Genomic DNA, 24,520 nt, shown 5'->3' with positions numbered 1-24,520 from the left:
CTAGTATCTTCCAGGAACATTCTTGTCAATGCTAATGTCAATGCATTTCACATTCATCCAGCTTCGATCCTAAAACACGTAGATCATAATGGCTATCAAGGAAATCAGACACTTCTATATTAAACAGTGTCCTACCGAACCATTCAGAAGGGACCTTGAGCAATGAAGCTGATGGAAAAATGATGCGGGTCATCACAAGGGAACTGAAGAATTATGCTATACTGTGTCGGGAAGATTAGACTTTGCTCACTTGTCCAAGATGAATTATTGAAGAACAGCAATCTTGTGTAAGAAAGGCTATTTCACCGGTGTGGAAATGAGATCACTATGAGATCAAGAGCTCGGTCACGGTCACAGGATAAATCGATGGAAGACGCTGTTAGGATTTGAATGCAGGATACGAAATCTTGGATGCAATGATATCACCATTGCCATATGCTAGTCACTCACAGCATGTTTCTAAACGGAAAGAAGTCACTGTGGTGGTGAACTTAATTTAAAAAAAAGACCTAAAGGAATAAATGTAAATTCCAAGCACTGGCACACATCTGAAAAGGTGTGAATTAAAGCTTAAATGCAGCTTTGAAAAACTGCCACTATTCCAGTCGAATTAAGATATGAAAAGAAAACCAGATCAAAACAGATCAGTATGTACAGATGCCTTTTGTTTGTTTTTTGTTTCAGGGACTTTGAATTAAACCCCATGCAGTGGTTCTCAAACTGTGGTACGCGTACCACCCCCAGGTGGTATGCCAGATGACCCTGGAAATTCATTGTGTGCACTGAAAAACTGGGAATTAAAAATAGTTTTATCTGTAATTTACTTAATCGGGTTCAGAAAGCTTGAGATGGGTTTTCATATTTTCTATTTTAATAAAATTAGTTTGTATGTCAAATACGCAGCCTACGTACTTAGCTACATCGATACAGCGCGCGCTAATGCTTGAGTGTTCAGAGACAGAGTTTAGCGCCACATTCGCCAACAAAACAAGTGACCGAAAATGAATACCTCGCAAAAATCAAGTATTATGTCATGGCTGAAAGGAACAGATGCCAAGAGTACCGATGCCAGCTCCGATAGATCATGCACACCCGTTGAGAACAAAGAGGATCAGCTACTAGGGTTACCATTTTTGAACATCAAAAAAAGAGGATACCCTGAGAAACTTTCCTATTGCCTTATATGGGAAGGGGGTCAGGATGGAGAGGGTTTTCAAAATATCCCACGTTTTATGTTCATTGGTAAAGTCACTGTGATGTTTAACTGTGTGAAATGCATATGTCCCCTCTACTGCAATAATAGTATCCTCTGTTTTGCTTCCAGATTTGACAAAGAATCTGTTAATTTGGTTGAAGAATCCCATCCTCGAATTGCCTTTTTGTGTTTGTCTGAGTCAACATGAACTTGCAAGTCAAGTACACCTTTTATCTGCCATGGAGACAAAAGTACCAGGCTTACACACCAAACTTTCAGCTTCCCAGTCTTCTCTGCCACTTCAAAAACACGGACATTTTTAGTTTCTGCTGTGAATTTACACTTTCGCTTTGGCATTGTGTTTGAGGGTAGGAAAACGAGAAACAAAATAGGGAATTCAAGGGAATGTTTCTGCACTGCACAGGCTGATTACAGACTGATATTGACGCCAATTTTGCTCTATGACAATCATACACATACAGGACGAAAACTGAACGTCAACATAGGTCGCAAAGCAAACTAAAGATGTTAAGAAAGTCTCTCTCCAACTATCTTAATAACTTTTGTTAATTATTCTTCATGGTGAAAATAATGGGATTGAAATCCCGGACATTTCTGGATATTTGAACATTCCCCCCGGAAGAGATGGAAGGATTATAATAGAGGACATGGTCGGGAAAATCCAGATGTATGGTAACCCTATCGGCCACTGACATTAGCGCTGCTGCTGAACCTGACACAGACAGCACTACTAGTGTTAGCAAGCATCGGGAAACGGCTACAAGGCGGTATGATTCAAATGATCTAAGTGCTCGGTGCTATTTGTATTATATGTGTGAGAGTATGTGTGCACGTGCTCTCATGTTGGTCATTGAGATTTTCATGGGGTTCCTATGAGAAGATGACTTGTAGGTGGCACTTGGATGCTTTGGTTTGATCAGGGGTGGTACTTGGTCCAAAAAGTTTGAGAGGCACTGCCATAGAGAACTAAGCACACTTACTATGCGTTTGACACCCACTGTCACCCTTGTCACCGTATGTCTGCACAGCATTCACTGACAGATATTAACAGTTGCTCAGAAAGCAATAACTTTAAAACAAGTTCTGCTCCTGAAATTCTGTGGACGTGCCATACTTATGAACCATATTGATAAATGGACTATTCTGTGACGTTACCGACCAAGAAAATGATTCTGCAGCCAGTCTAGATAAAATTAGTTCATACTGCTGAAAAGACTGGACAAGTGATCCCAAGAATTCAAATAGGTCAACCATCCAAAATCTAAGAGAACAGCATGTCTAGGGTCAATGATCGTGCAGGACCTAAAAATGATTATGAGGACCAGTTATCTGTTCAAGATATTTTAGCACTCAGTTTCTGTAGAAGGAGATTATGTCTACTTGTCTCTTTAACTCCTAATGTATTGAGAGGCTGATCCCTGGAACTGCTGCCTTTAGAAAGCTCTCACTCAGAGCTTTATAATGGGCAGACTGCTGCTGTATTCAAATGAGCAGACATGAAGCAGGCATTTCTAGGGCAGCAGATGTAACATGACAGAGGCAAACACGGTAATATTTAGGTTGGTTAGCCTTGAGCGCTGTGCAGGGCCTGACGCGCATGCTCAAGTAGGAGGCTGATGTTCACACCTATGGCACATGAGCGATGCTCTCGGGGGGAATTACCTGCACGAAGACAGTGAAGAAGACTACAGTAATGATGGCTGTGAGGAATATGTTCCTCATGGGGAAATGGTCCAGATCCAGCAGATATCCCAGCGAGAAGGCGATTGCTCCGCGCAGGCCGCCGTAGGCTATGATAAACTGGTCCTTGGTGGTCAGCTTGACGATCCGGAATTTGTTAATCATGAAGGTCAAGCCCACCACCCCTGGACGAGGAAAGGGCAGACTGTTAACATTTTCCAGCAGAGCACTTGTTTAGCGTTCATTACACACAAAGACAGCCCAAGATGCTGCAAACTGCCAAGTTCCAACCTTGCAATTCCTCCCCCATTATCATTTAGAACATGCCATTTCACAAGCCCTGCCGTTGCTAAACTTGCTAATTGTTTCTTAATCTGTTTACTTCTTGCAACGCAGACTTCCCCCAACTGTTAGTAATAACAGGTGCTTGCAAAGTATTTACTGTATACATTTCCTCTGTTTAACCATCAGCATTTCACAATTTACTCGCAAAACCCTGCATTGAAACCTTGTGTGATTAGATGGATAGCATTGCTGCCTCGCAGCATTGGGGCCCTGGGGTCAATTCCAGACCTGGGGTGCTGTCTGCATGGGGTTCGTAAGTTCATTTGGATTTCTTCCGGCCCCTCGGAATTCCTCCCACAGTTCAGGAACATCCTGGTGGGTTAATTCGCTTCTGGAACAACTGGCCCTGGTACGAGCGAGTGCATGTCTACAGTATGTCTGTGTCTTGACAGAATAGGCTCCAGCTCCTCCAAGACACGGAATGAAGTAGCTAGACGTCTAAATTCTGTTTGACTACATATACTGTAACTTGGACTTTTAAACAGATCAGAAGAAGACGGATACACCAGGACGCAATTGTCAATGTTAAAAGCATTTTCCTCTTAGAACTGAAGATTGCGAGACAAGCAAATAAGCGGGAACGTTGATATTCAGCACTGTCCTAGTGTGCTGAACCCAGCGTGTAAAGAAGTGCCTCTTCTCCATCTTCAAATGTACTTCTTCTAAACTATCACTTGTGCCCTCTGATGAGCGTCAGTGTAATTCCTGAAGAAGTCCTTCAGGATGATTTAAAAGGATTTTCAGTACTTGAATCAAGTCCCTTCACTATCTCCCTTGCATCAGGCTTGAAGAGAGTAATTCCCTTTAACCTAACTGTTCAGTACATGACAGTCCTTGAAGTCTACGAATTCACAGTCCTACTGCTTCTGTTCTAATGGCATTCCAAAGTAGCACATATTGCTATCATTAGCTATTGTTAGTAACTTTAACAATTGCACAACATGCAAAGTGAACCAATAACCCTGCTAATACAAGTTCCAGATAATTCCTGTTTCTGAAGTTAGATTTCATAAAGCCAACCTTTGAAAGAGGGTTTCACAACCCCAGTCAAATTCATGACCTAGGAATGAGGATAATGAAGTTCTGCCAGAACACTGGTGTTCCCTTCAAATGAATAAGCTGCTACATTAGATCTTTGGGAGTGATCAAGCAATAAACATTTATTGTTTGTACAATGCAGGGTGACTACAATAATGTCAGTTATATGTCATATACTAGTACTTACAGTAACTATCCTACAAGAGATGTATCAGAAGTATTTAAATTATAGTCTGAGTAGAATTCAATTACTGCTACAATTACTGCTATATTAGTAAGCAGAAGAATATTTAGCAATACAACAATTACACCATTATTACATGTTCATACTCCTGACAAATAACTGTCCCTGACCAATGAACAGGAGGATTAACTCCAAATCATCATGAATTCAATACTCCTGGATTTATTGTTGCAGCCAATTTTGCAATCAGACTAAGAGGGCGTTTCAATAAATGAGGGGCAACAAGACTGTGGGAAACATTTGAACCTGAGCAGCACAGCTGATAATTTGCCAGAGGACAAAAGCCGTTGGTTCAGTGATCCAGGTTGCTGCTGTGATTAGCAGATCAGAACCACGACCCAACCTGGTCTCAGTGGTCCACACTGCTGCCATGATTTACAGGTCAGAACTAAATATCAACTTTGTCCCAGCTGGTCCAGATGGCTGCTGTGAAGAGCAGGTCAGAATTAAGAATCAACCCAATAGAAGTACAGTACAGTCACTGGAAACTGTTCAAATTGCCATGCAGATTTTCTCCAGAATCCCTCCCACCTCGCTCAAGAGTCTTACCCAGGACTCGGGACACCAGGCACAGGACGATGGTCACGGTGACGAAGGTCCAGTTCCACTGGTGTGGCCCGGCCACAGTGGACACTCCCAGGAAGATGAAAATCAGAGTCTCGCTGACACTGCTCCACATCTTCAGGAAGTATTTGATGGTGGTGTGGGATTTGTGCGAGATGTTGGCCTCAACGTAGGGTCGCATCACCACTCCGCAAGCTATCAACCTAAAACAACAAACTGGTGTCAACACGAAGTCTCTTCCCAGGCAGATGGAACTTGGCAAGAGGTGGTTTCAAACACTTATTACAGACTGGCATTTTGTATGCCACCTGCTGCACCTTAAGGAAAGATGACAAGGATAGAGACCCCATAACAATTATAGCCATTTCTAATGCTACAGACTGTTCAATGGTCACAGTATGACGGCATGTCTGCTTTGTAATAGGAGGATGGTTTTTGCCCAAGAGATTTGTGAAAGACTGGCATTTGGTCCAGACATCTAAACATGTGAGGGGTTTGAGCCACTGGTAAGCACTCAAGCACAGATAAGCTCTCTCAAACTGCATGTGACTTACATTTTGATTAAAGACTGACCAATCTAAGCACTGCCTCCACACCCAATAGTTGATAATTATAACTTTTAAAAAGGCTTTGGGGGTTTGTATACTCCATACGTGATCATGATTTCTCTGGTCAAAAAATAAACTGTGCTCCCCCCCCCACAACCACAAGGACAGCTGTAGTCAGATATTAAGATTTGACTTCTTGGGTCAGTTTGAGACGGAGCGTAATCAAACTGACAATGGACACAAGACAGGATATACACTCGACTGGGCCTCAGTCTGACTTAGGCACACACACATTTGGGTGACAATTTAGACACAGCAAGCCTTTGGACTGTGCAAACAAACTGGAGCACCCAGAAAAAGTACTGTTCTTTTGACAGGAGATACCTAACATTCTGTCCAGTGAGTTCACTTAAAATGTACAGATTACTGTTGTCGAACATTGAACATGCGTTTTTACAACTTATAATGTCAGTAATGGGAAATGATGTCAAAACCAAGTCAAACATGGATGGTTTCAGAATGTGAATGATGCCCATACCATTACAAGACATACTCCGCTTCACTAGCAAGTCTGTCACACACTGCAAATTATTTTATTTACTTCACCATGATAAGCATTCAAATAATTACATTTAAAGTTAAGAGCACATTTCTTTTTAAATCCTCAAAGGTTTGAATGTAGCTGTTTAGTTGTTACTAAGCATAGAAGCACCCTGTGATAATGAAAATGTGTTCAAGTTGAAAATGTACTAAAAAGACTTTACTCAGCATTGAAAAGCAGATACCGAGCATGATGATCAATCAGTTTCTTCTAATGCACTTCAGGGTATATTGTGGTATTTGACTGTGTGACAGTAGACTGGGAGTGCATGCAGAAGAGAGAAAACTGCATGATGGTTAGAATTTTCAGTTATTTCAAAGATAATTAAAACACTAACGTATCTTTCCAAAAACATAAGTTATATGTTTAATGCGTTCATGATGACACAGAAAAAATTAAAGTTACAATTCTTGATTCTCTGTTCTATCCAAACTGCACTGCAGGCTACAGAAGCTCTAGAACTACAGCAGGGCAGGGCTCTGCTGCCTCAGCTTTCTTCACGCCTGGAAACTCCAGGAGCTCTAGAACTACAGCAGGACAGGGCTCTGCTGCCTCAGCTTTCTTCACGCCTGGAAACTCCAGGAGCTCTAGAACTACAGCAGGACAGGGCTCTGCTGCCTCAGCTTTCTTCACGCCTGGAAACTCCAGGAGCTCTAGAACTACAGCAGGACAGGGCTCTGCTGCCTCAGCTTTCTTCACGCCTGGAAACTCCAGGAGCTCTAGAACTACAGCAGGACAGGGCTCTGCTGCCTCAGCTTTCTTCACACTTGGAAACTCCAGGAGCTCTAGAACTACAGCAGGACAGGGCTCTGCTGCCTCAGCTTTCTTCACGACTGGAAACTCCAGGAGCTCTAGAACTACAGCAGGACACGGCTCTGCTGCCTCAGCTTTCTTCACGCCTGGAAACTCCAGGAGCTCTAGAACTACAGCAGGACACGGCTCTGCTGTCTCAGCTTTCTTCACGCCTGGAAACTCCAGGAGCTCTAGAACTACAGCAGGGCAGGGCTCTGCTGCCTCAGCTTTCTTCATACCTGAAAGCTGCACTGCAAGGGGACAGGATGTTGTGGAAGAGGAGAAACTCACGCCATGATGCCGGAGAGATGGAAGACCTCAGCGGACAGGTAGGCCATGTAGCTGTAGAGGAAAACGAAGAGGGGCTCGATGACGCGGGTGTGGGAGGTGAAGCGCGAGGTGAAGGCCGCCAGGATGCCGTAGACCGCGCCCACGAAGATGCCACCCAGCGCCACCACCAGGAAGCACACGACCCCCAGGAAGACATCCAGGAATGTCACGCTGCCCACGCCGGCGTACTCCTCGAAAAGGTGGTACAGCACCTGCACAGAGGATTCAAGAACAGAGCGTCTGAGACCGATATGGAGATAATGGCACAGGCTGAGCAAGTGGACACTTCAACCTGACTATGGTATCCTGCTCTGTGGAGTTCTTGGCAGATGTTCCTTTAGGTTGGCAGGACGCTGAGAACATCAAGAAGGATCATTCATCTGCTCAAATCTCATTTCTTTCTGCATCACTGGACTTGCACACTTGCACTGTGAGCTGTGATGAGTGGTTTGTGCCGTCTTTCTCGGTTTCCCGAGATCTTCTCCTGGAGCCAAGCAATCCGCAATTTTGGGAACATAGCAACATGGGATGTTATTTGCTTAATTAACGCATGAAACACATCTGCGTGGAAGTACTTGATTTCACTATACTTGATGTTGCTCATTTGCTCAGATGTTTCAATTTTTGTCCGCTACCTCTGTTTGTCCTGTAAACAAAGCTGTACTGATAATGCATTAGCAAAATGCTGGCAGGTATTGCAGCCATGTTTCATACTGTTGTACTAACAACACTAATCTTGCCTAGAGGATTAGAGGTATTTTGTTCACAATGAACAGACAAGATCAAAACTCTTTGCATCACCTTCGAGGCCTAGCTGTTGTGACCATTTGGGAAGACATAAATTTAAGTGTTCGTGGGACAGAATACCCGTCATTTTTTTGTCACCTAACTCTTTGTAGTTAATATTTCTTCACAGAGAATCTTTTAATGAGAAAAAAGATACTGGATATGAAGATCAGCAGATTATCTTCAGTGGAAGTAGTTACAGAGCTTAGGGGTTAAAGAACATGAAAGCCATGTGACAGTGACAAGTGCACTAGGGTAAAGAAGTGTTCCTGTTCCACAATATATTCCACTCCTTACTTGATGTAAAACACAATACAATAAAATAATGCATCCGCAAACAGATTTATGCCGTTGTCAGAGTAAACATTTTAATTCAAAGTTGATACTACTTATGATTGCATTTGTATAGTACTTTCCTTCTTAAAGCTCTTTACATATAGGAGGAGGACCCAGTTCATTTAATAATGAAATGCAGCTACTATAGTGGGCCAGCACCTCAGTCCACAGAAGATCGCTTCACTGGTTGAGATAAGAGGGGAACTTTACGAAGACCAGATTGTGCCAGTGCAGGGCAGAATACAGCCACACCCTTACTCTGCCAAACAGCTTCTTTGAATCCTTAGTGATCAGGTTGTCAGAAGTTAGGTTTAATTCATCCCACAGAACAGCAGTTGGGTTTTGCCCATTAATTGGACATTTATGTTGATATCTTAACAGAATACAGTGAGTGGTATCCCGTTATGATTTTGAAACAAAATCTCCACACACAGGGATAAAACCATACAGTATAATTAGTTAAAATGTAAAAGGCACTGAACACGTCTTGTTTTCTAATATATGGAAGAGTATGAGGTCAAGCTGCAAATGGCACTTACCAATCCCAGTTTAACATACAACTTCGATGCCAATTTATTTAGTTTTACTAAAAACTTTAATTTTGTGCTGGTCTCCATTTTGTCTGCCTGTCTAACAGCGACAGGCTGCAATTCGAGTAAAAATGCCCAGAAGAAAGAGACGATCGACAGCCTTAAGCAATGAGAGAGAAGTGGTGTCATGAGGGCTGATCCAGCAGTTTCCAGTGCACTCATCTGACCGGATCTGTTACCAGTTTCACAGAGGAAATACAACTGGCACGTGCCAACTCCTTGCAAAGATGCAATATGCACCATAGTGGTTATGTACCAGCACCAGCTCCGGTCTCATGAGAGAGATGTACCAGAACCACCATTCTCAAAAGGTAGGATTGACAACAGACACAGCCCACTCTCACATTGGGCACATGGGAATTTTAAGCCTGGGCATCTGGTAGCCATGCCGAAATCTAACAAGTCACTCAGCTACTCTACCCCAGGCTATATTCTTCCACAAAAACATACACATTGAACACAATTCGGACATTACATCGGAATCTATTAGATGAACTGTAAGAAAGGTAGTAGTGGCACAGTTGAGCAGTGGTTATCATTGCTGCCTCACAGCACTAGGGCTGTGGGATCAATTCCTGGGTGCTGTCTATTTGGAGTTTGTATGTTCTTCCTGTATTCATGTGAGTTTCCTCAAGGTGCTCTGGTTTCCTCCCACAGTACAAAGACAAACTGGTAGGTTAACTGGCTTCTGGGAAAATTGGCCCTGGTGTGTGTGTTTGTGTGTTTGTGTCTGTCTGCCCTGTGATGGACTGGCGCCCTGTCTTGTGCCCATTGCTTGCTGGGATAGGGTCTAGCTCCCCCCCCCAACCCTGAATTTTTAGAAGTGGTTAGAAAATGTATGGATGGAAGAAAAGGAACTCACTTTTGGTAGGTACATCTTCCATAAGCAAAGTTATAAAACCTCTTTTCAATTTACTGCATGGATACTGTAATAAAAAATATTTAAGGCAGGATTAAGGCTTTAAAACAGCTTAACAAATCGCTTCAGCTTAATGTGGTGCAGAAGTAACAGGATATATTTTCCAAAAGAACACTGTCAAACTGCCAGTCCCTATGGAGCTGTGCATCTTATATTCTTCAAGAGAAAAGAACATTACAGGTGGTGAGATTAGGGATGGACACTCACTGAAACAGTCTCTTCTACGGACTTTAACTCCAGCGAGACAATGCCAACAGGCTGAAATGATCTCTTTCTTTTATGCCGAGTCATATGAGTGACAGCCAATTACAGACTTTTCAGCCTCCCAGAAGACAAGTCTCTCCAAACCGCGGGATCACAAATTGAAAATAGATTTTTCCCCGGAGCTACAATAACAGTCAGGCCCTCTGAAATTCAGGACAGCAGGCTTGTAAGCGAGATGAAGTGAAATACAGAACTTAAGCTGAACCCTGAAAAACAGATTAAATAACAGTGGCAATATGTTTATGAGGGGGACTAATCTGAGATTTTAGCAATCTCCTGGTGTAGGCAGCAGAATACCAATTCTGCCGGTGTGGGGAATACGTATAAAAAAAAAGTTTAAATGGCAAGAAAATATATAAAAAGTAGCCACTAATTTAAGGGAAATTATTCTTAGTCGCTTTTAGAACCAATGGTAGTGGAGAGTTTGTTCCTGGCATCCACAAATCAATGTCTTGAAGAAAATCAAGTAGAAAATCTTATCCCATCATCATCTCCTATCTCCTTTCCCAATCACTGTGGCATCTAGTAAATTTATCCTCTCAAGCGCCCTCTGTGATTAAGTTCTAGAATTTTCTGCAAGAGGCCTGTTGGCCACATGTTGTAACAAACATGCAGTATATGTGGAGACCACAAAAATTGGAGGTAAGAAACATGACAGAACCCATTCAAGAAGTCAGCAAAAAAACAAACTTTCTTCCTTTCAAGAAATGGAACGACAGGGCTTTCAGCAATCTCGAAGCAACTGTTTTCCTGCAGGAGTATGAACGCAGAAAGGGAACAGAGCAGCACCTTCATGGCGACCCGTTGCTAAGCAACAGCTTACCACAGTGACAGCGTCGTTAAGCAGGGACTCTCCGAACACCAGGATGTGAAGCAGCTCGTTGATGTGGATCTCCTCGAACACGGCCAGCACAGCTACCGGGTCCACGGCCGAGATGACTGCCCCGAACAGCAGGTTGGGCAGCAGCCCGATGCCCTCCAGGCCCGACCCCTCGATCTGGCACACGGCATACAGCAGGCCCCCCACGAAGAAGGAGTTCCACAGGGTGCCGATGACCGCAAACATCAGGATGGTGCCGATGTTCTCCGTGAAGGGGCGGATGGGCAGGAAGTAGCCGGCGTCCAGGATGATGGGCGGCAGCAGGAACAGGAAGAAGACCTGGGAGTCCAGCACTGGAGGGCTCTCCCCCACCACCCTGATCAGGCCGCCCACCAGCAGGCCCACCACGATCAGCAGGCAGCTCTCGGGCACAATCGACGACAGGCGGGGGATCAGATGGAATCCTGGGACAAAAGTGAAGCGGGAAATTACATATACTGCACACAGCCAGCACTACAATACTACTGGACCACACTGTCTTCACTGGATAATACATTACTACTGAACCACATTGATCTTTAGCAAAAGGTATGTTAAGACAGAATAACACTGACTTTTTTTTTACTTGCTACGGCAACTCATTTCCTTCTACAAGATGTTAAGGGTAGAAGTTGACATATAGCAAAAGGACAGAACAAACACTAACAGTGTGAAACATAGGCCCGTACTCTATATAAGACATGGGAAACCCCTTTTATTGTCCCATCTGGGATATTTGATTTGGAAGCAGGTAAAGGACATAAATGTCTTGTTTACTGTGTTAACACAACATGAACCTATTAACAAGTAAAAGCAACATGTGTGATGAGAGAGAAAATCTATAATAAATACAATCATTTGTCCAAATTAAGCAGTCGATTGGACTGGCCTCCCTGATAAAGGTTCTCTAAGTTTGCACTGGGCTTACAATCACCAAGTCTGAGGGGAAGACCTTCTTCAAAAGTGTCAAGATGGAAGTGACGAGCGGATGCAATTACAAAAACACCACCAGGCTTCCTTAATAAGGTTCTGTCTGCAGCCCTGAGTATCAGCAGCCCCACTCCCTACTGTCTGCTCTCTGACTGCTGACTGCCTGGTGTGTGCTGGCCTGAAGCCACACCGCTGTGCACTCGGGCATCACCTCAACTTCCTGATCTTTTCGGGTCGGAGAAAAAACAGAAGCGCGTAGTGGGGCCCCTGTTTCCAAGACATCTGTTTCGAGGACGGCCTAGCAGACTCCTCTTAAGTTTGAGAGGCATCATCCAGACCTGTACGTGCTTCAGCACCGTGCCTTTTACTGCCCCCACTGGATATAAACCATTACTGCATTTGCAGTATGCAATTACACATACTGCTTAAATGCAAAAACAACATGCTGTGTGCTGCATTCTCTCAAGGATAGAGGCCTCAGAAAACCAATATCATTTTGGTACATCCTGGTAGATCACAGGAACTTGTTTTTGTCTGGTCTTTTGAGAGTCTTATTGTTAAATGTGGGTTTTGTAATTCATTATTCAACACAGAACAATAGAAGAACAGAAGACTACAGTACGCACTCAGACTTCTAGGCATATTTGTGGGCCATTACTGTCTGTAACCATTCCAAAAATTGTACAGGGAAAAAAAAATAGGCAGAGCATAATTCACCCCACAGTTACCTTAGGCTGATGAAACGTTAAGGCGAGACGAAATAAAGCAAAAACAATAATTCGCTCTGGTGAAATTCATCTAAATGAGCTCTGTACTGACATGCTGTGGTGGGCTTCTACATGTCACCCCCAAGTCCTGAATGCTTCTTGAGAATGAAGAAATAACTGCATATTAACCTGATCTTCTCCAAGTGAGACTTTTTCAATAATTACTCTTGAATACCTAGATGGCATTTCATCAGAAGAATGATCTCGATTTCCATGTGTTCGAATGGACACTAAGACATTCTCATGTATTTTCTAACTGCTTTCTCTACTTCAGGGTCACGGGGGAACTGCAGTCTATCCCAGCAAGCAGGGGGTGCAAGGTGGGGTACACCCTGCATTGGTCGGCAGTCCATCACAGGGCAGAGATGCAGACACTCTCATCCCACAGCCAATTTTGGCAGAAGCCAGTTAACCAACCCGCTTGTCTTTGGACTGTGGGAGGAAACCGGAACATGTGAAGGAAACCCAAATGAACATGGGGAGAACATGCAAACTCCACACAGACAGCACCCTGAGAATCGAACCCAGGGCCACAGCGCTGCGAGACAGGAACGCTAACCACTGCATGTCCATGCGGTCCCAAAGCTAATTATTTCCAGCCTATTGTTAGTCACGTTAACTATTCAAACAAAGAAAATGCACATTGCTCCAAGTTTCTTGACATTGTTCTTGTTCTGGTGGTACGCATGCTGCATGAATAAAACGGTGTGTTTTCTGCTGCACTTACAGCGCACACGCGAGCTACTGTAAAGCCTGCCGATTCCCAAAGGCAGGGCGTTGCAGACAGGCGGGGAAAGCATATGAAAAAATCTCAGGTGCCGACACATGTCTTTTTGACAACGTGGGGAAGCAACACAAAACTCACACAGGAAAAAAATAGGACATCTACAGGTGTAGCAATTTTAATATTACTAAACACTGTGAACAAGTTGGGTTTCGATGATCTGAGAAAAAGATATTGCTGCTCTAGAACCAGTCCAGAGAAAAGACCAAATAAATTCATGGACTCAAAACCATGTCCTACACTGATGGGCTAAAAGAACTTAATGTTTTCAGTCTTGAACAGACAAGACTACGAGGGGACCCGATTCAAGTATTCAAAATCCTCAAATGCACAGAACAAAAAAAACAAATGGCTTCTTCAGAATGATGAGCCAGCGAACACAAGTGGAAACTATAGTGAAGGCTATTTATAACTGACAACAGGAGACCCTTTATTACACAAAGGGTGGTGGGAGTATGGAGCAAGCTGCCCAGTCATGTCGTTGAACCCGATACCCTGTTTTTTTTTTCCAGAGCCACTGGCACATCCAGTTTGACCATTCATATACAGTCTTATGTCCCCCACTGTCAACGAATCCAGTTATTTCATTTGAGAATCATGTTCAGTCTTAATACTCGTTATAACTTGTCTGCATTCCTCGCTAGATAAAAAGGTAGAGGTGAAGTAGAAGGCCTAGATGAACAAAATTCTTAAAAATGCCAAACGGGGATACTTAAATGAGAAAGAATGAAGAAAACAAAAATCTAAAGACAGGCAGGAAATTACAGAGACAGAAAACGAGGGGAAAAAGATCACAATTCCAGAGCAGTTCTGAAATGCTGATTGACTTAATTCATGCACTCCTGTGGAAAGGGTGGTTTTGGCTGTGATAACAAATGGAACCTAATCAGACACCCGAGGCCTAAAGAGTATCAGATGTCTCCCTTCCAGCCGTTAGACACTATCAGCATAAAAGAGAAAGACATTTTTGCTGCCAGACCAATCATAAAAGGTCTTCCAAAAGGAGAAACAAGAATCCCCTGCTCGAAGAGAGGTACCAAAATGTTTTTCCCCCACCTGAAAGTCCCAACGTGAGAATCAGAAATCCGCCCCCGCGCAGGTCAAATTCTTTTTTCTTTCCAGATACAGTATAGCCCAGAAGGCTTCATTTTCCAATATTCCACGATGACCGACCAACAACACCACGTGGTTCGCATTTAAAACGCGTCCAGGGAGGCCAGGAAGTGAAACCTACTTGGAAACCAACCGATGAGGAGTCGACTGCCCGCTGACCAGTGCGTCTCACAGCGACGTGTGCTCTACGGCCGTCTTACACACGGGACTTCGTATTTCACACAATCCTCAACCCAAAAATTAAAAACATGACATTCTCTCTAAAAAAAAAAGATCAATTTAAGGCAAGGTAATAAGGAGTGTTAATGAGAGAGCCCTAAAAAGATATTTATAATCCTGAAATACAGTGCTAAAGTGAACCCAAGGACACATTCTGTGTTTAATTGCATAACGTCATTAAATTCTCACTGAAATTCATTTTTCTACAGTAATGCTATGCCCTTACGGCCACAGGATGAGTGTAAATGAGAAATGCAGTGAACTTCAAATCTTATGATGAAGAGGACGACAGCGAACGACCAGCGTCTCAGCTGTTTCCCTGAACTGACAAGGCGATTCTTCCCCGCCGCCCGGCACTACCACACAGTCCCGAGAGCCGATTTAGTCCACACACCGCTAAGGCAGTGTCGCCCTCGCGGTCACGGCTTGCCATGCGATGACAACACTTGGCCGCAGTAAGTAAACAGATAGAGTGCAGTGATAACACAGAGTGTCAGAGTGCTCCGTTTCTCATCAACAGTGGTGAACCTGTATGGGGCGTCTGGCTGTCAATTCGTTCTGCGGCTGGCTGCAGAAAGCACTGGAGCCCCCCGGCGCGGTTGTCGGAGCCGTCTCGGGCAGACGCCTTGTACCGTGCACACCTGAACGCGCGCGGAGTGCCATACGGGCTCACACTGACAGTGCTGCAGGCTTCAAGGCCAGACGAGCTGCACAAACCTTCGCCCTAAAGAGCTTCTGACCACGGAGTACGACTGTGGTAACTTAACAACTTGGCAAGCGAGACTAATCACTCCTTCCACGCCTGTCGTAACTGTCACTCCAGCTGGGGCGGATTAGAGCAGAACTCGACTAAAATGGTCATTTTTTACAGTTGCCGTTTCATCCGACTTCTCCGAAAGCCTGGAGGGTATGACAGTTGATCTCCCGCTGCCTGCTTCCTTTGGAAGCATAACGGAGTGGGTCTCCTGGGATGAAGGGGTCTACCAAATCGAGGGAGAAGGGGAAAAAGGAAGAAATGCACAAAGTCGCCCGTGGCGGCAAAACGCACAGCCATTCGGAAAAAAAAAGAGAGGCAGCTCATTTTGAGCAGATGGACAACACCCTAGGAGCTTCATCTCCTCCGAACGGAGGCAGGGGTTTGATCCAAGGAGTGAGTCACCCGTCCCCAGAGAACTGGGGTCGTGGGTCTGCAGCCCTGGCCGTCCATCCTCATTGGGCAGGTGGACACAAGCCTCTTTGTACTGTCGGCATTTTCCCACCCTCGGACGATCCCAGAAAGGCAGACCAATAGAGAACCGTTACCTCCCTGTGGCCGGACAGCGGACGAGCCGAAGGAGATGCCAAACCATAATATTAAGCTGATCTGTCATGAACAAGTACGAGTCGTACACACTAATACCTTAAACAGCAGCTCTCTGAAACAGTTATGGAGCCCACACAGCCCTGTCAGATGAAATAAGATCCCATAAGTGAATAAATTATACACAGAGTGGAGCAGCTATCCCATTAATCCACCGCCAAGTAATTAATTTCAATTATACTTCTCCCCCTTGGGAGAGAGAGGCTGCTGGCGACGTGTGAAATGGCGAGCGCCTGCGCCGATAATTAATTCGCTGCAAATGGCTCACAGCTACTTCCCAAGAAGGGTCTACTGTATCTCCTCCGCCGCAGGGCTCCCCTTTCCTCCAGCAACGCTCACGAGCAAATGGATGACGCAAAGCCGAAAACACGAAGAGAATTCTGCAGAATTCCTGAAAAGATTCCCCTGGGCTAAAGGTTAACCCGCGAGGGATTTGAATGGAAGAGCTAGTTAAACCTGTTGGGTTTCAATATAAATGAAACTACTAAACAAGGTCAACTCTAAACACCAGGCCCCACCTGTAACTGAATGAAGCCACAGCAAGTTTTACAGATGACTGCTTCTTCATGTTAAAAGTAACACATTTGTCTCTTCCCGAGCTAGCTATTTATAACAATTAATCATTCCTTACACTTATATAGCGCTTTTCTGGACACTCCGTTCAAAGCGCTTTAGCCATAGTGCGCCAGAACGCTCAACACACATCAGCTATCAGTGGGGAGGAGAGCAGAGTAATGAAGCCAATTCATAGAGGGGGATTATTAGGTGGCCATGATTGGTAAGGGCCTCACAGCTGCTGAGCTGCAGGGTGAAATGGCTGAAGGCAATAGCCATCTTCAGCTGGTAAGAAAGAATGGGAACCACAGCACAGCCAACTGAACTGAAATATAGTCAGACATGCTGAATCAAATTATATTTTTAATACATTTAACTGACATCGTAACTCACTTTTCTTTTTAAATCTTTTGTACACCACAGCTCAATCTATGCTTAATACACACACCTCTCTGGCCTGCACTGAACAAATAACACAAAACCCTTTAGAAAAGTCAAGCACAACAGAATAATAGGCCTAACTGATAACAGACCTGGGAGGCACAGTGGCGCAGGGGTTAGCATCACTGCCTCGCAGGTCACATCACCCCCGGAACTGAACCCTTACAAGTCGATATCGGAGTGGAGTTAGTACGTTTTCCCCCATCTTCGCTTGGGTTTCCTCTGGGTGCTCTGATCTGACACCCCAAAGACATGCCAATAAACCTGCCAGCCTCTGGGAAAACCGGCCCTGGTGCGAGTGTGCGTTTGTGTCTCTGTGTGCTCTGTGATGGACTGCTGTCCAGTCCAGGGTGTATCGTGTTGATTGCTGGGATAGGCTCCAGCTCCCTCCAGCTTGGATAAAGCAGGGAATGGACGGATATGTGACCGGATAAATACACGAAGAGCCCGAAAGGAGAAATCAACAACGGAGAGCTGGACAGCACCATCAAAATCAGACCTCAACTACAGATGTGCCACTAGCCAAGAGGACAGCTAAAAAAAAAAGACACAGAAATCAATTAGGAATAATTACATCATAAAAGCCTACTAGATCAACATACAAAAAGAAAGAGAACCATTATGTGGATAGGAATGACATACAGCGGACTTATTAAGTGCAACACTTCCTCTTAACTTTGTAATATCATCTGACTGGCCACAGGGCTCAGAATCCAGAAGAATAAGACCCCGAGATTCTGCCTGTGGTCTCCTCTTGACAAACACGGTCTTTACACCTCAGCACAACTTAATAAGGACAAATGCAAATTCAGCAAACGCACAAGACGCAAGACAAACATACACTTACTGTAGTACACTTGTACGGAAACCGGTCTCAGATACGGGATACCTATTATTATGATGAACATGTGAGCTGTAATAAGCTCTTATTCAGGAGCGTGCCGTCTCCTGTTTCAGTCGCAACCCGACCAAAACCGAGGATCCCGTTATCATTCAGCCAAAAAAAGAAAAATTTCAAAGGGACAGATAAAGCTGAACAAAAAAACCTTTTCACAATGCAGACTTGGGTGCTAATTTTCTAATGAAAGCCTGCCTCTAATCTCTCTTTAATCCCTTCTCTGCCAGGTTGTCACTTCCAATGATGCAATGTCTAGACTTTCTAAACAGTACAGTTCATTCAGGGATGTGCAGGTGAAAAAATTGAATCACTGGTGGAAAGTGCCTATTAGTTGCCATTCTTAACTGATATGCCTCACTCACGAGCGCAGACGTAGATAAGCATCATTAAATCACAAACACCTGCTCCTCCAAACTGTAACTGCTTTCCCTAGTTATCACAGACCCAGAAAAGCAAACACATTAGTTGCCATGTTTTCCGAGGCTGGGTGGGGTCGCTATGGACAGAGACTGACTTTTAATGACCCTACCCTCCTTGCTCTACACAAGTGGCAACCGAAGAGTCCAGATCTCCAGCTGCTCTAGGAGGGTGGAAGCTGTGGACTGGAATTGACTAGCTTTATCTCGTTAACCTAGGGGTCCCCAATCTTGGTCCTGGAGGGCCGGCGTCTCTGCAGGTTTTCCAGGTCTCTTCAAAGACACCAGCAGCCCAAGAGAAGGCAGAAATGCCCAACTTGGAACCAACTGAAACAATTTGATTTGGGGTCAAAACCAATTTGGACCAAAAAACTAGACACACCAGTCCTCCAGGACCAGGACTGGACACACCTGCGTTAAGCCCCCCCCCGCACTGCCAGAGGCTTAAACTTTAAAGACATCCATTTTAAAAACAAGTTTTCAACAATCCGTTATCTTTCAGACTCCAACAACATGTCCACTTCCACACAAACAGGATCCAGGTGTGCAGCAGAGCAATGTGAAAATGTGGCCTGTGAAGGGGTGACAGAGGTTTCCACAGTTAAATATTTAAACTGCAGAGGTCTCCACCCAGGTCTCAGCTTTTTAAAATCACTTAGAGGCATTGAACAAAACTTCCATTTCACGATTGTTTTTAAATATAACTATACACGGTGTTTCAATTTTTCTCCTGCTACTACAGGATGTTTTACCAATGGACTGTTGACCCTTCATTTTAATTTTAAAGACCTTTGAGAATGTTTGAATATGGAAGGCAAAACTAAATGATTATTGCCATTACTCCTTTGTCCAAAGCAGTTTAATAAGGCTAGGGATTGAACTAGCTTTACCAGCGTACACGGAGCTGCTGGATTTCTTGTTTTGTCTATCAAAACCTGACACAGCATTTGGGACATTTCCACTGATGACAGGTTATACTGGTTTCAAGTAACATTTCCATTGCTGGAAGGCAACAGTCTTAAACTCTTTGAAGGCACAGGGAATGAAGCAGATCTCATACTGCCAGGGGGGAGGGAGGTGGGTTTGCTCAGGTAAGTTCCAGTCCCTCTTGTACTACGGCCTTCAGCATCAACACGGAGATCAGTTACCAGGCAACGGATCATGGTCACAAAGTCTATTAATGTTTCTCTTCCTATAATGCCTTTTCCCAGGAAGGCTAAGTCTTTAAATCAGTCACTGTTTTCAAAGCAGGAAGCAGAGACTGTTGTAAAGCAACGCCATCATGTACTTCAGTATGAACACTTAGGTCCCCATCAGCTTCTGAAAGGCTGGGGTGTGGAGGGAATGTGAACCCAGTCTTAATAATCCACAGGAAAAACTGAACTACCGATTACACAATGGTGAGCGTGTTCCCAAACAGTATGCATTAATGCCATTGCCCAGTTTAAAATTACAACAGCACCATCGCACATAAGGACTGTGTTTGAGCTAGTGACGCAAGAGCTAGTGGTTTGCTCATTGAATATTTCATGTGGAACTGGAAGAGAAAGTGATTGTTTCAGGGTATACCCAGATGGTGAGGGAGATTAGACGCTACAGATCTTGCCCCATCACACAATATATCCTTGCTCCCCAATGTGTGCTGAGAACAAATCTTCACTGGCCAATTCACACTTCCACACAACACAGGGAAGCTATCTGGGCTGGTGGTGCAGAGGTATTAGAAATATAAGTGCCACTGGTTCCAAATAATCGTTTGTTTCACTTTTAAAGTATTTTTTAGTATATACATGTATCCAAGTGTGTTATACGTTCTCTGCTAGGACACTGTACCAAGGAATGTCTGAAAGGTACTGGTAGCAGTAGTGGTGTTGTGGTGAGCAGTACCGGGGACCTGGGTTCAGCTTCGGACCTGTGGTGCTATCTGTGTGGAGATTCTATGTGCTTCCCATGTTTGAGTGAGTTTCCTACAGGTGGAGCACAAAGCATCGATTCCAGCTAAGGGAGGGGGGCAGGTTATCACACTGAGGCTAAATCCATCTGTTCCTGCAGTCAGCACATAGGCAGTGCAAACAGGACGTCAGTAATGGGTCTCTCCAAAGAGGCAGGTCAAATAACCTGGCAATTCGATGTTAGCATGTACTGTATTACTGCATGTGTTCTTTCTCTGTACTAATTCCTCCAGTGTCTCGTGTTAGTGTTGCTACTGTTTTCTGGCTTACACAGCTAACACAAAGGCTGGATGCATGGGAGGGATGCAAAGAAGCACAAAAACGCCTATAACGTATCGTCTCCAGTTCTATCAGTCTCCTGCCTACCTTCAGTCTTGTCATGGGGACCATCCCACTGCTGACACCACTAGTCAAAGGGGCCGTCTCTTTCCCGCCTGGGGAAAGAGCTGTCTTTTGGAATCCATGGAAGAAGGTGCTCCGACTGTTATTTCAGGAGGGATGCTTCTTGTTTTTCCCTGCTGTTCCTATGCCTGCTGGCTTATCGACTGGTTGGGACTGTTGTGTATGTCCTTTTTGGTTTTGGATTGGTAGGAAAACGCATCTGCTAAGAGGAAAGAGAGGGCCCTATTACAAGTCTCCTATCTCTCCCTATGCCCCCTCTTCACTCCTCCTCCTTCACCAGACTTCCTGCACCATGTCTGACTTCTCCCTCTTCCACAGGCCTTCATTCTCTACCTGTTTCTTATTGATGAGATGAACTGGATACATACTTTACTGTCTACAACTGGGGAAATTTGTCTTTGTCATCTCCCACAAGAAGTACATCAAACATTAAACGCACACACAGCTAACCACAATATCATAATATCACACGCATGTGCATAGAATCATTCTAACAGTACTTGACAGATAAGTAAATAAGAGAATAACTTGGAAGTAGAAGGAACATATATAATTACGCCTTGCAGAATTGGTCCTCACACTGAACACATTCTCTTTCAATAATCTTTTTTTACCAACAGGTCAGTGGAGTTGCCATGGGCACCAGAATGGGACCCAGCTATGCCAATATTTTTGTCGGCTGGGTAGAAGAACGCTTCTTCGCTTCCTACACTGGCTATGTCCCTGACCTCTACAAACGATATATTGATGACTGTGTCGGTGCCGCCACATGCTCCAACGATCAGCTTGAGTTCTTCCTGCACCATTTCACCAACTTCCACCTGTCCCTCAAATATACGGTTAACATATCTTCCACTACTCTTCCGTTTCTAGACATCAACTTCTCTATCAACTACCCCCGACTGTCCACTTCAGTTTATTACAAACCCCCAGATTCACACAGCTACCTCCTGTACAGCTCATTTCACCCCAACCACACTAAAAACTCTCTTCCTTTTTCACAGTTCCTTAGGTTACGACAATTATGCAGCGACGACATCGACTTCGAGAACCAAGCCCTCGAAATGTACTCATTTTTCATCAACAGAGGATACCCCAGCAGTGTGATTGACAGGGCCCTTGCCCGAGCCAAAAACAACCCCCGGACCATCAACCCGATCAGGAACTCCCGCCGTAACAACCGCATTCCTTTGGTGCTTCCTTACCACCCTAACACACTTCCTATCCCCAGGACCATTAACCACAACTTTTGCATCCTACAGGATGATCCCTCCATTGGGGCCCTCTTTTCTGATCGCCCTATCATCTCATATTGCCGACCACCTAATCTGCGTAACCTCCTTGTTCACAGCTCCCTTGACCGCCCTCAACAACCATCCACACCAGGCACTTTCCCTTGCAACAGAGCTCGCTGTATCACCTGCAAGTACACAGCCACCACCACACTCATTCAAGGCCCCTCAGGACAATTCCGGATCACCCAGACAGCATCTTGTACCTCCAGCAACCTTATTTACTGTATCTTTTGCAGTAAATGCCCAGCCATCTACATTGGAGAAACAGGAAGGAGACTCGGAGACCGCTTCAGAGAACACGTCCGGGCTGTGAAGATTAAAGATCTCTCCAAGCCCATTGTTTCTCATTTCACCTCTGACGGCCACGACCACTCTAATCTCTCCGTCTGTGTTCTCAAAGACGGTTTTCCAAACTCATACATCAGAAGGACCACCGAAACTAAAATTATTCTGCAGCTAGGATCACACATTCTCCCTTCCCTTAACGACAGACTACTGTTCTTTTACATTTTCTCCATTCATTGGAAGTTTCATTTCACACCTCTCTGCACCCATTCTGACTTCAAACCTCTTGATTGGCCTCTCTTTCTGTCCCCTGCTCCCGCCTCTCACTCCTCCTCCCTCCCAGCCTTTGTTCTCCCGCTACTTTACCTTTGCCTACTGCCCTGTCTCTCTCACACCTGAAGAAGGCTCCACGGCCGAAACGTTGTGTTCTCTTTCTTTTTTTTTTCAGCATGGAATAAACCTATTACATGTTCTATATTTAATTACCTTCACTAAGCAGTTTTATTACACAGGGGATACAGAATTAAAAAATGTAAATGCTTATAAATGCTTTTGCTTGACTTTAGCACCCTTGTCTCCCTGATGGGAACATTACAAACTGAGCAGATGGGTTGGACCAGCTGTGAGGCTCCTTGCAATTCTGAGAACTGAACTATGGTATAAATCACCAGCCTATGCCTGCTATAATTTCCCCAATTATTTTTTCTGCTAGTCTCACAATTCTAGACAGATTGATTTTAGCTTTCACCACCAGAAGTCTATACTATACTTTCACATTAAATGGCAAGAAGCTCTCAACAAGGCTTTTTAGAACATTTTCATTAGCGTTAAAAGTCCGGTCTTCTAATTAAAAACAGCCTTTGATTTGCTTTTATCTGTACTTTCGCCGATAAATGTGTGTTCCCAGATCTTTAAAACCCGCCCCAACCTCTACAGACTGACTAATAAGTACTATTGGCTGAAAAGGTTGCCCATAGTCAATTTTAAACACTGAAAAGAAGCTCTTTACATTTGGTCACATTTATTCCCAATGTGCTGGACTGCCGCAAGTTTTCAAAGGTAAATTTGCTCACCTAATGGCTGGTCCTCCTATTACAGGCCTATTAGAACCATATCATCTGCATTTTTGAATAGTGCGACAGCACTATTCTGAATCTGCATCTCATTAGTCAATACCGAGACAGGAGAGGTGACAGCACAGAGCCCTGGGGAGCACCTACTGACAGAAATCCAAAGTTCTCTGTCCTTTCAGCTCCTGCTCAAAGCTCACCTGTGACCTGTCAGATCTCAGCTGTATGCTTCGGGAATCTTCCCACTGCACACGTTTTTAATTCTCAGAGCTGGAATGCAATTTGCTAATGACACTGATTCGGTGTAAACATGGCAAACGTACCTACAGGGCGTTTACATTACTATCCTTAGTATTTATACATTTATATATAGTTCTATCTCATTTTATTTGCACAGAACTTGCATGGCTCTTCTGTATTGTGACTTACTGTATTTTCATTAATTTACTACCTTATTGCAGCTGTACAATCATAGCTTATAACAAAACATACATTTCTTTTATATAAATTGTATACAGTTATATATTTTATTTGTTAAAATTAAATTCATATTTAACAATCACAAATAAATAAATTATTCTATAACAATATAATAAATAATAGTGTGCATGAAAGTCAGAGAGACCAGGAAATCATAAAGCATGAATAATACATGAAAAGCAAGTTAAAAAGGAACAAAAGAAAAGACCATGTTTATATAAATAATAATAATAATAATAATAATAATAATTGCTTACACTTATATAGCGCTTTTCTGGACACTCCACTCAAAGCGCTTTACAGGTAATGGGGACTCCCCTCCACCACCACCAATGTGCAGCATCCACCTGGATGATGCGACGGCAGCCATAGTGCGCCAGAACGCTCACCACACATCAGCTATCAGTGGGGAGGAGAGCAGAGTAATGTAGCCAATTCATA

The 24,520-nt window shown here is 44.1% G+C and overlaps 1 protein-coding gene across 2 annotated transcripts in view; it reads right to left on the bottom strand.

The window, feature by feature from the left end:
* The window catches only part of slc9a1a (solute carrier family 9 member A1a), a 51,846-nt gene that overhangs the window by 14,376 nt on the left and 12,950 nt on the right, over positions 1-24,520 (bottom strand). For both annotated transcript variants that reach the window (XM_015349113.2, XM_015349114.2), the window contains 4 exons: positions 11,077-11,537; positions 7,320-7,570; positions 5,073-5,290; positions 2,879-3,081 (listed from right to left, as the gene is read on the bottom strand). In XM_015349113.2, coding sequence (XP_015204599.2) covers positions 2,879-3,081; positions 5,073-5,290; positions 7,320-7,570; positions 11,077-11,537 — 1,133 coding nt within the window. The remainder of the gene's footprint in view (positions 1-2,878; positions 3,082-5,072; positions 5,291-7,319; positions 7,571-11,076; positions 11,538-24,520) is intronic.

This window comes from Lepisosteus oculatus, chromosome 11 (assembly GCF_040954835.1).
Source record: "Lepisosteus oculatus isolate fLepOcu1 chromosome 11, fLepOcu1.hap2, whole genome shotgun sequence".
NCBI lineage: Eukaryota > Metazoa > Chordata > Actinopteri > Semionotiformes > Lepisosteidae > Lepisosteus > Lepisosteus oculatus.
This window is presented reverse-complemented; position numbering and strand designations above follow the sequence as displayed.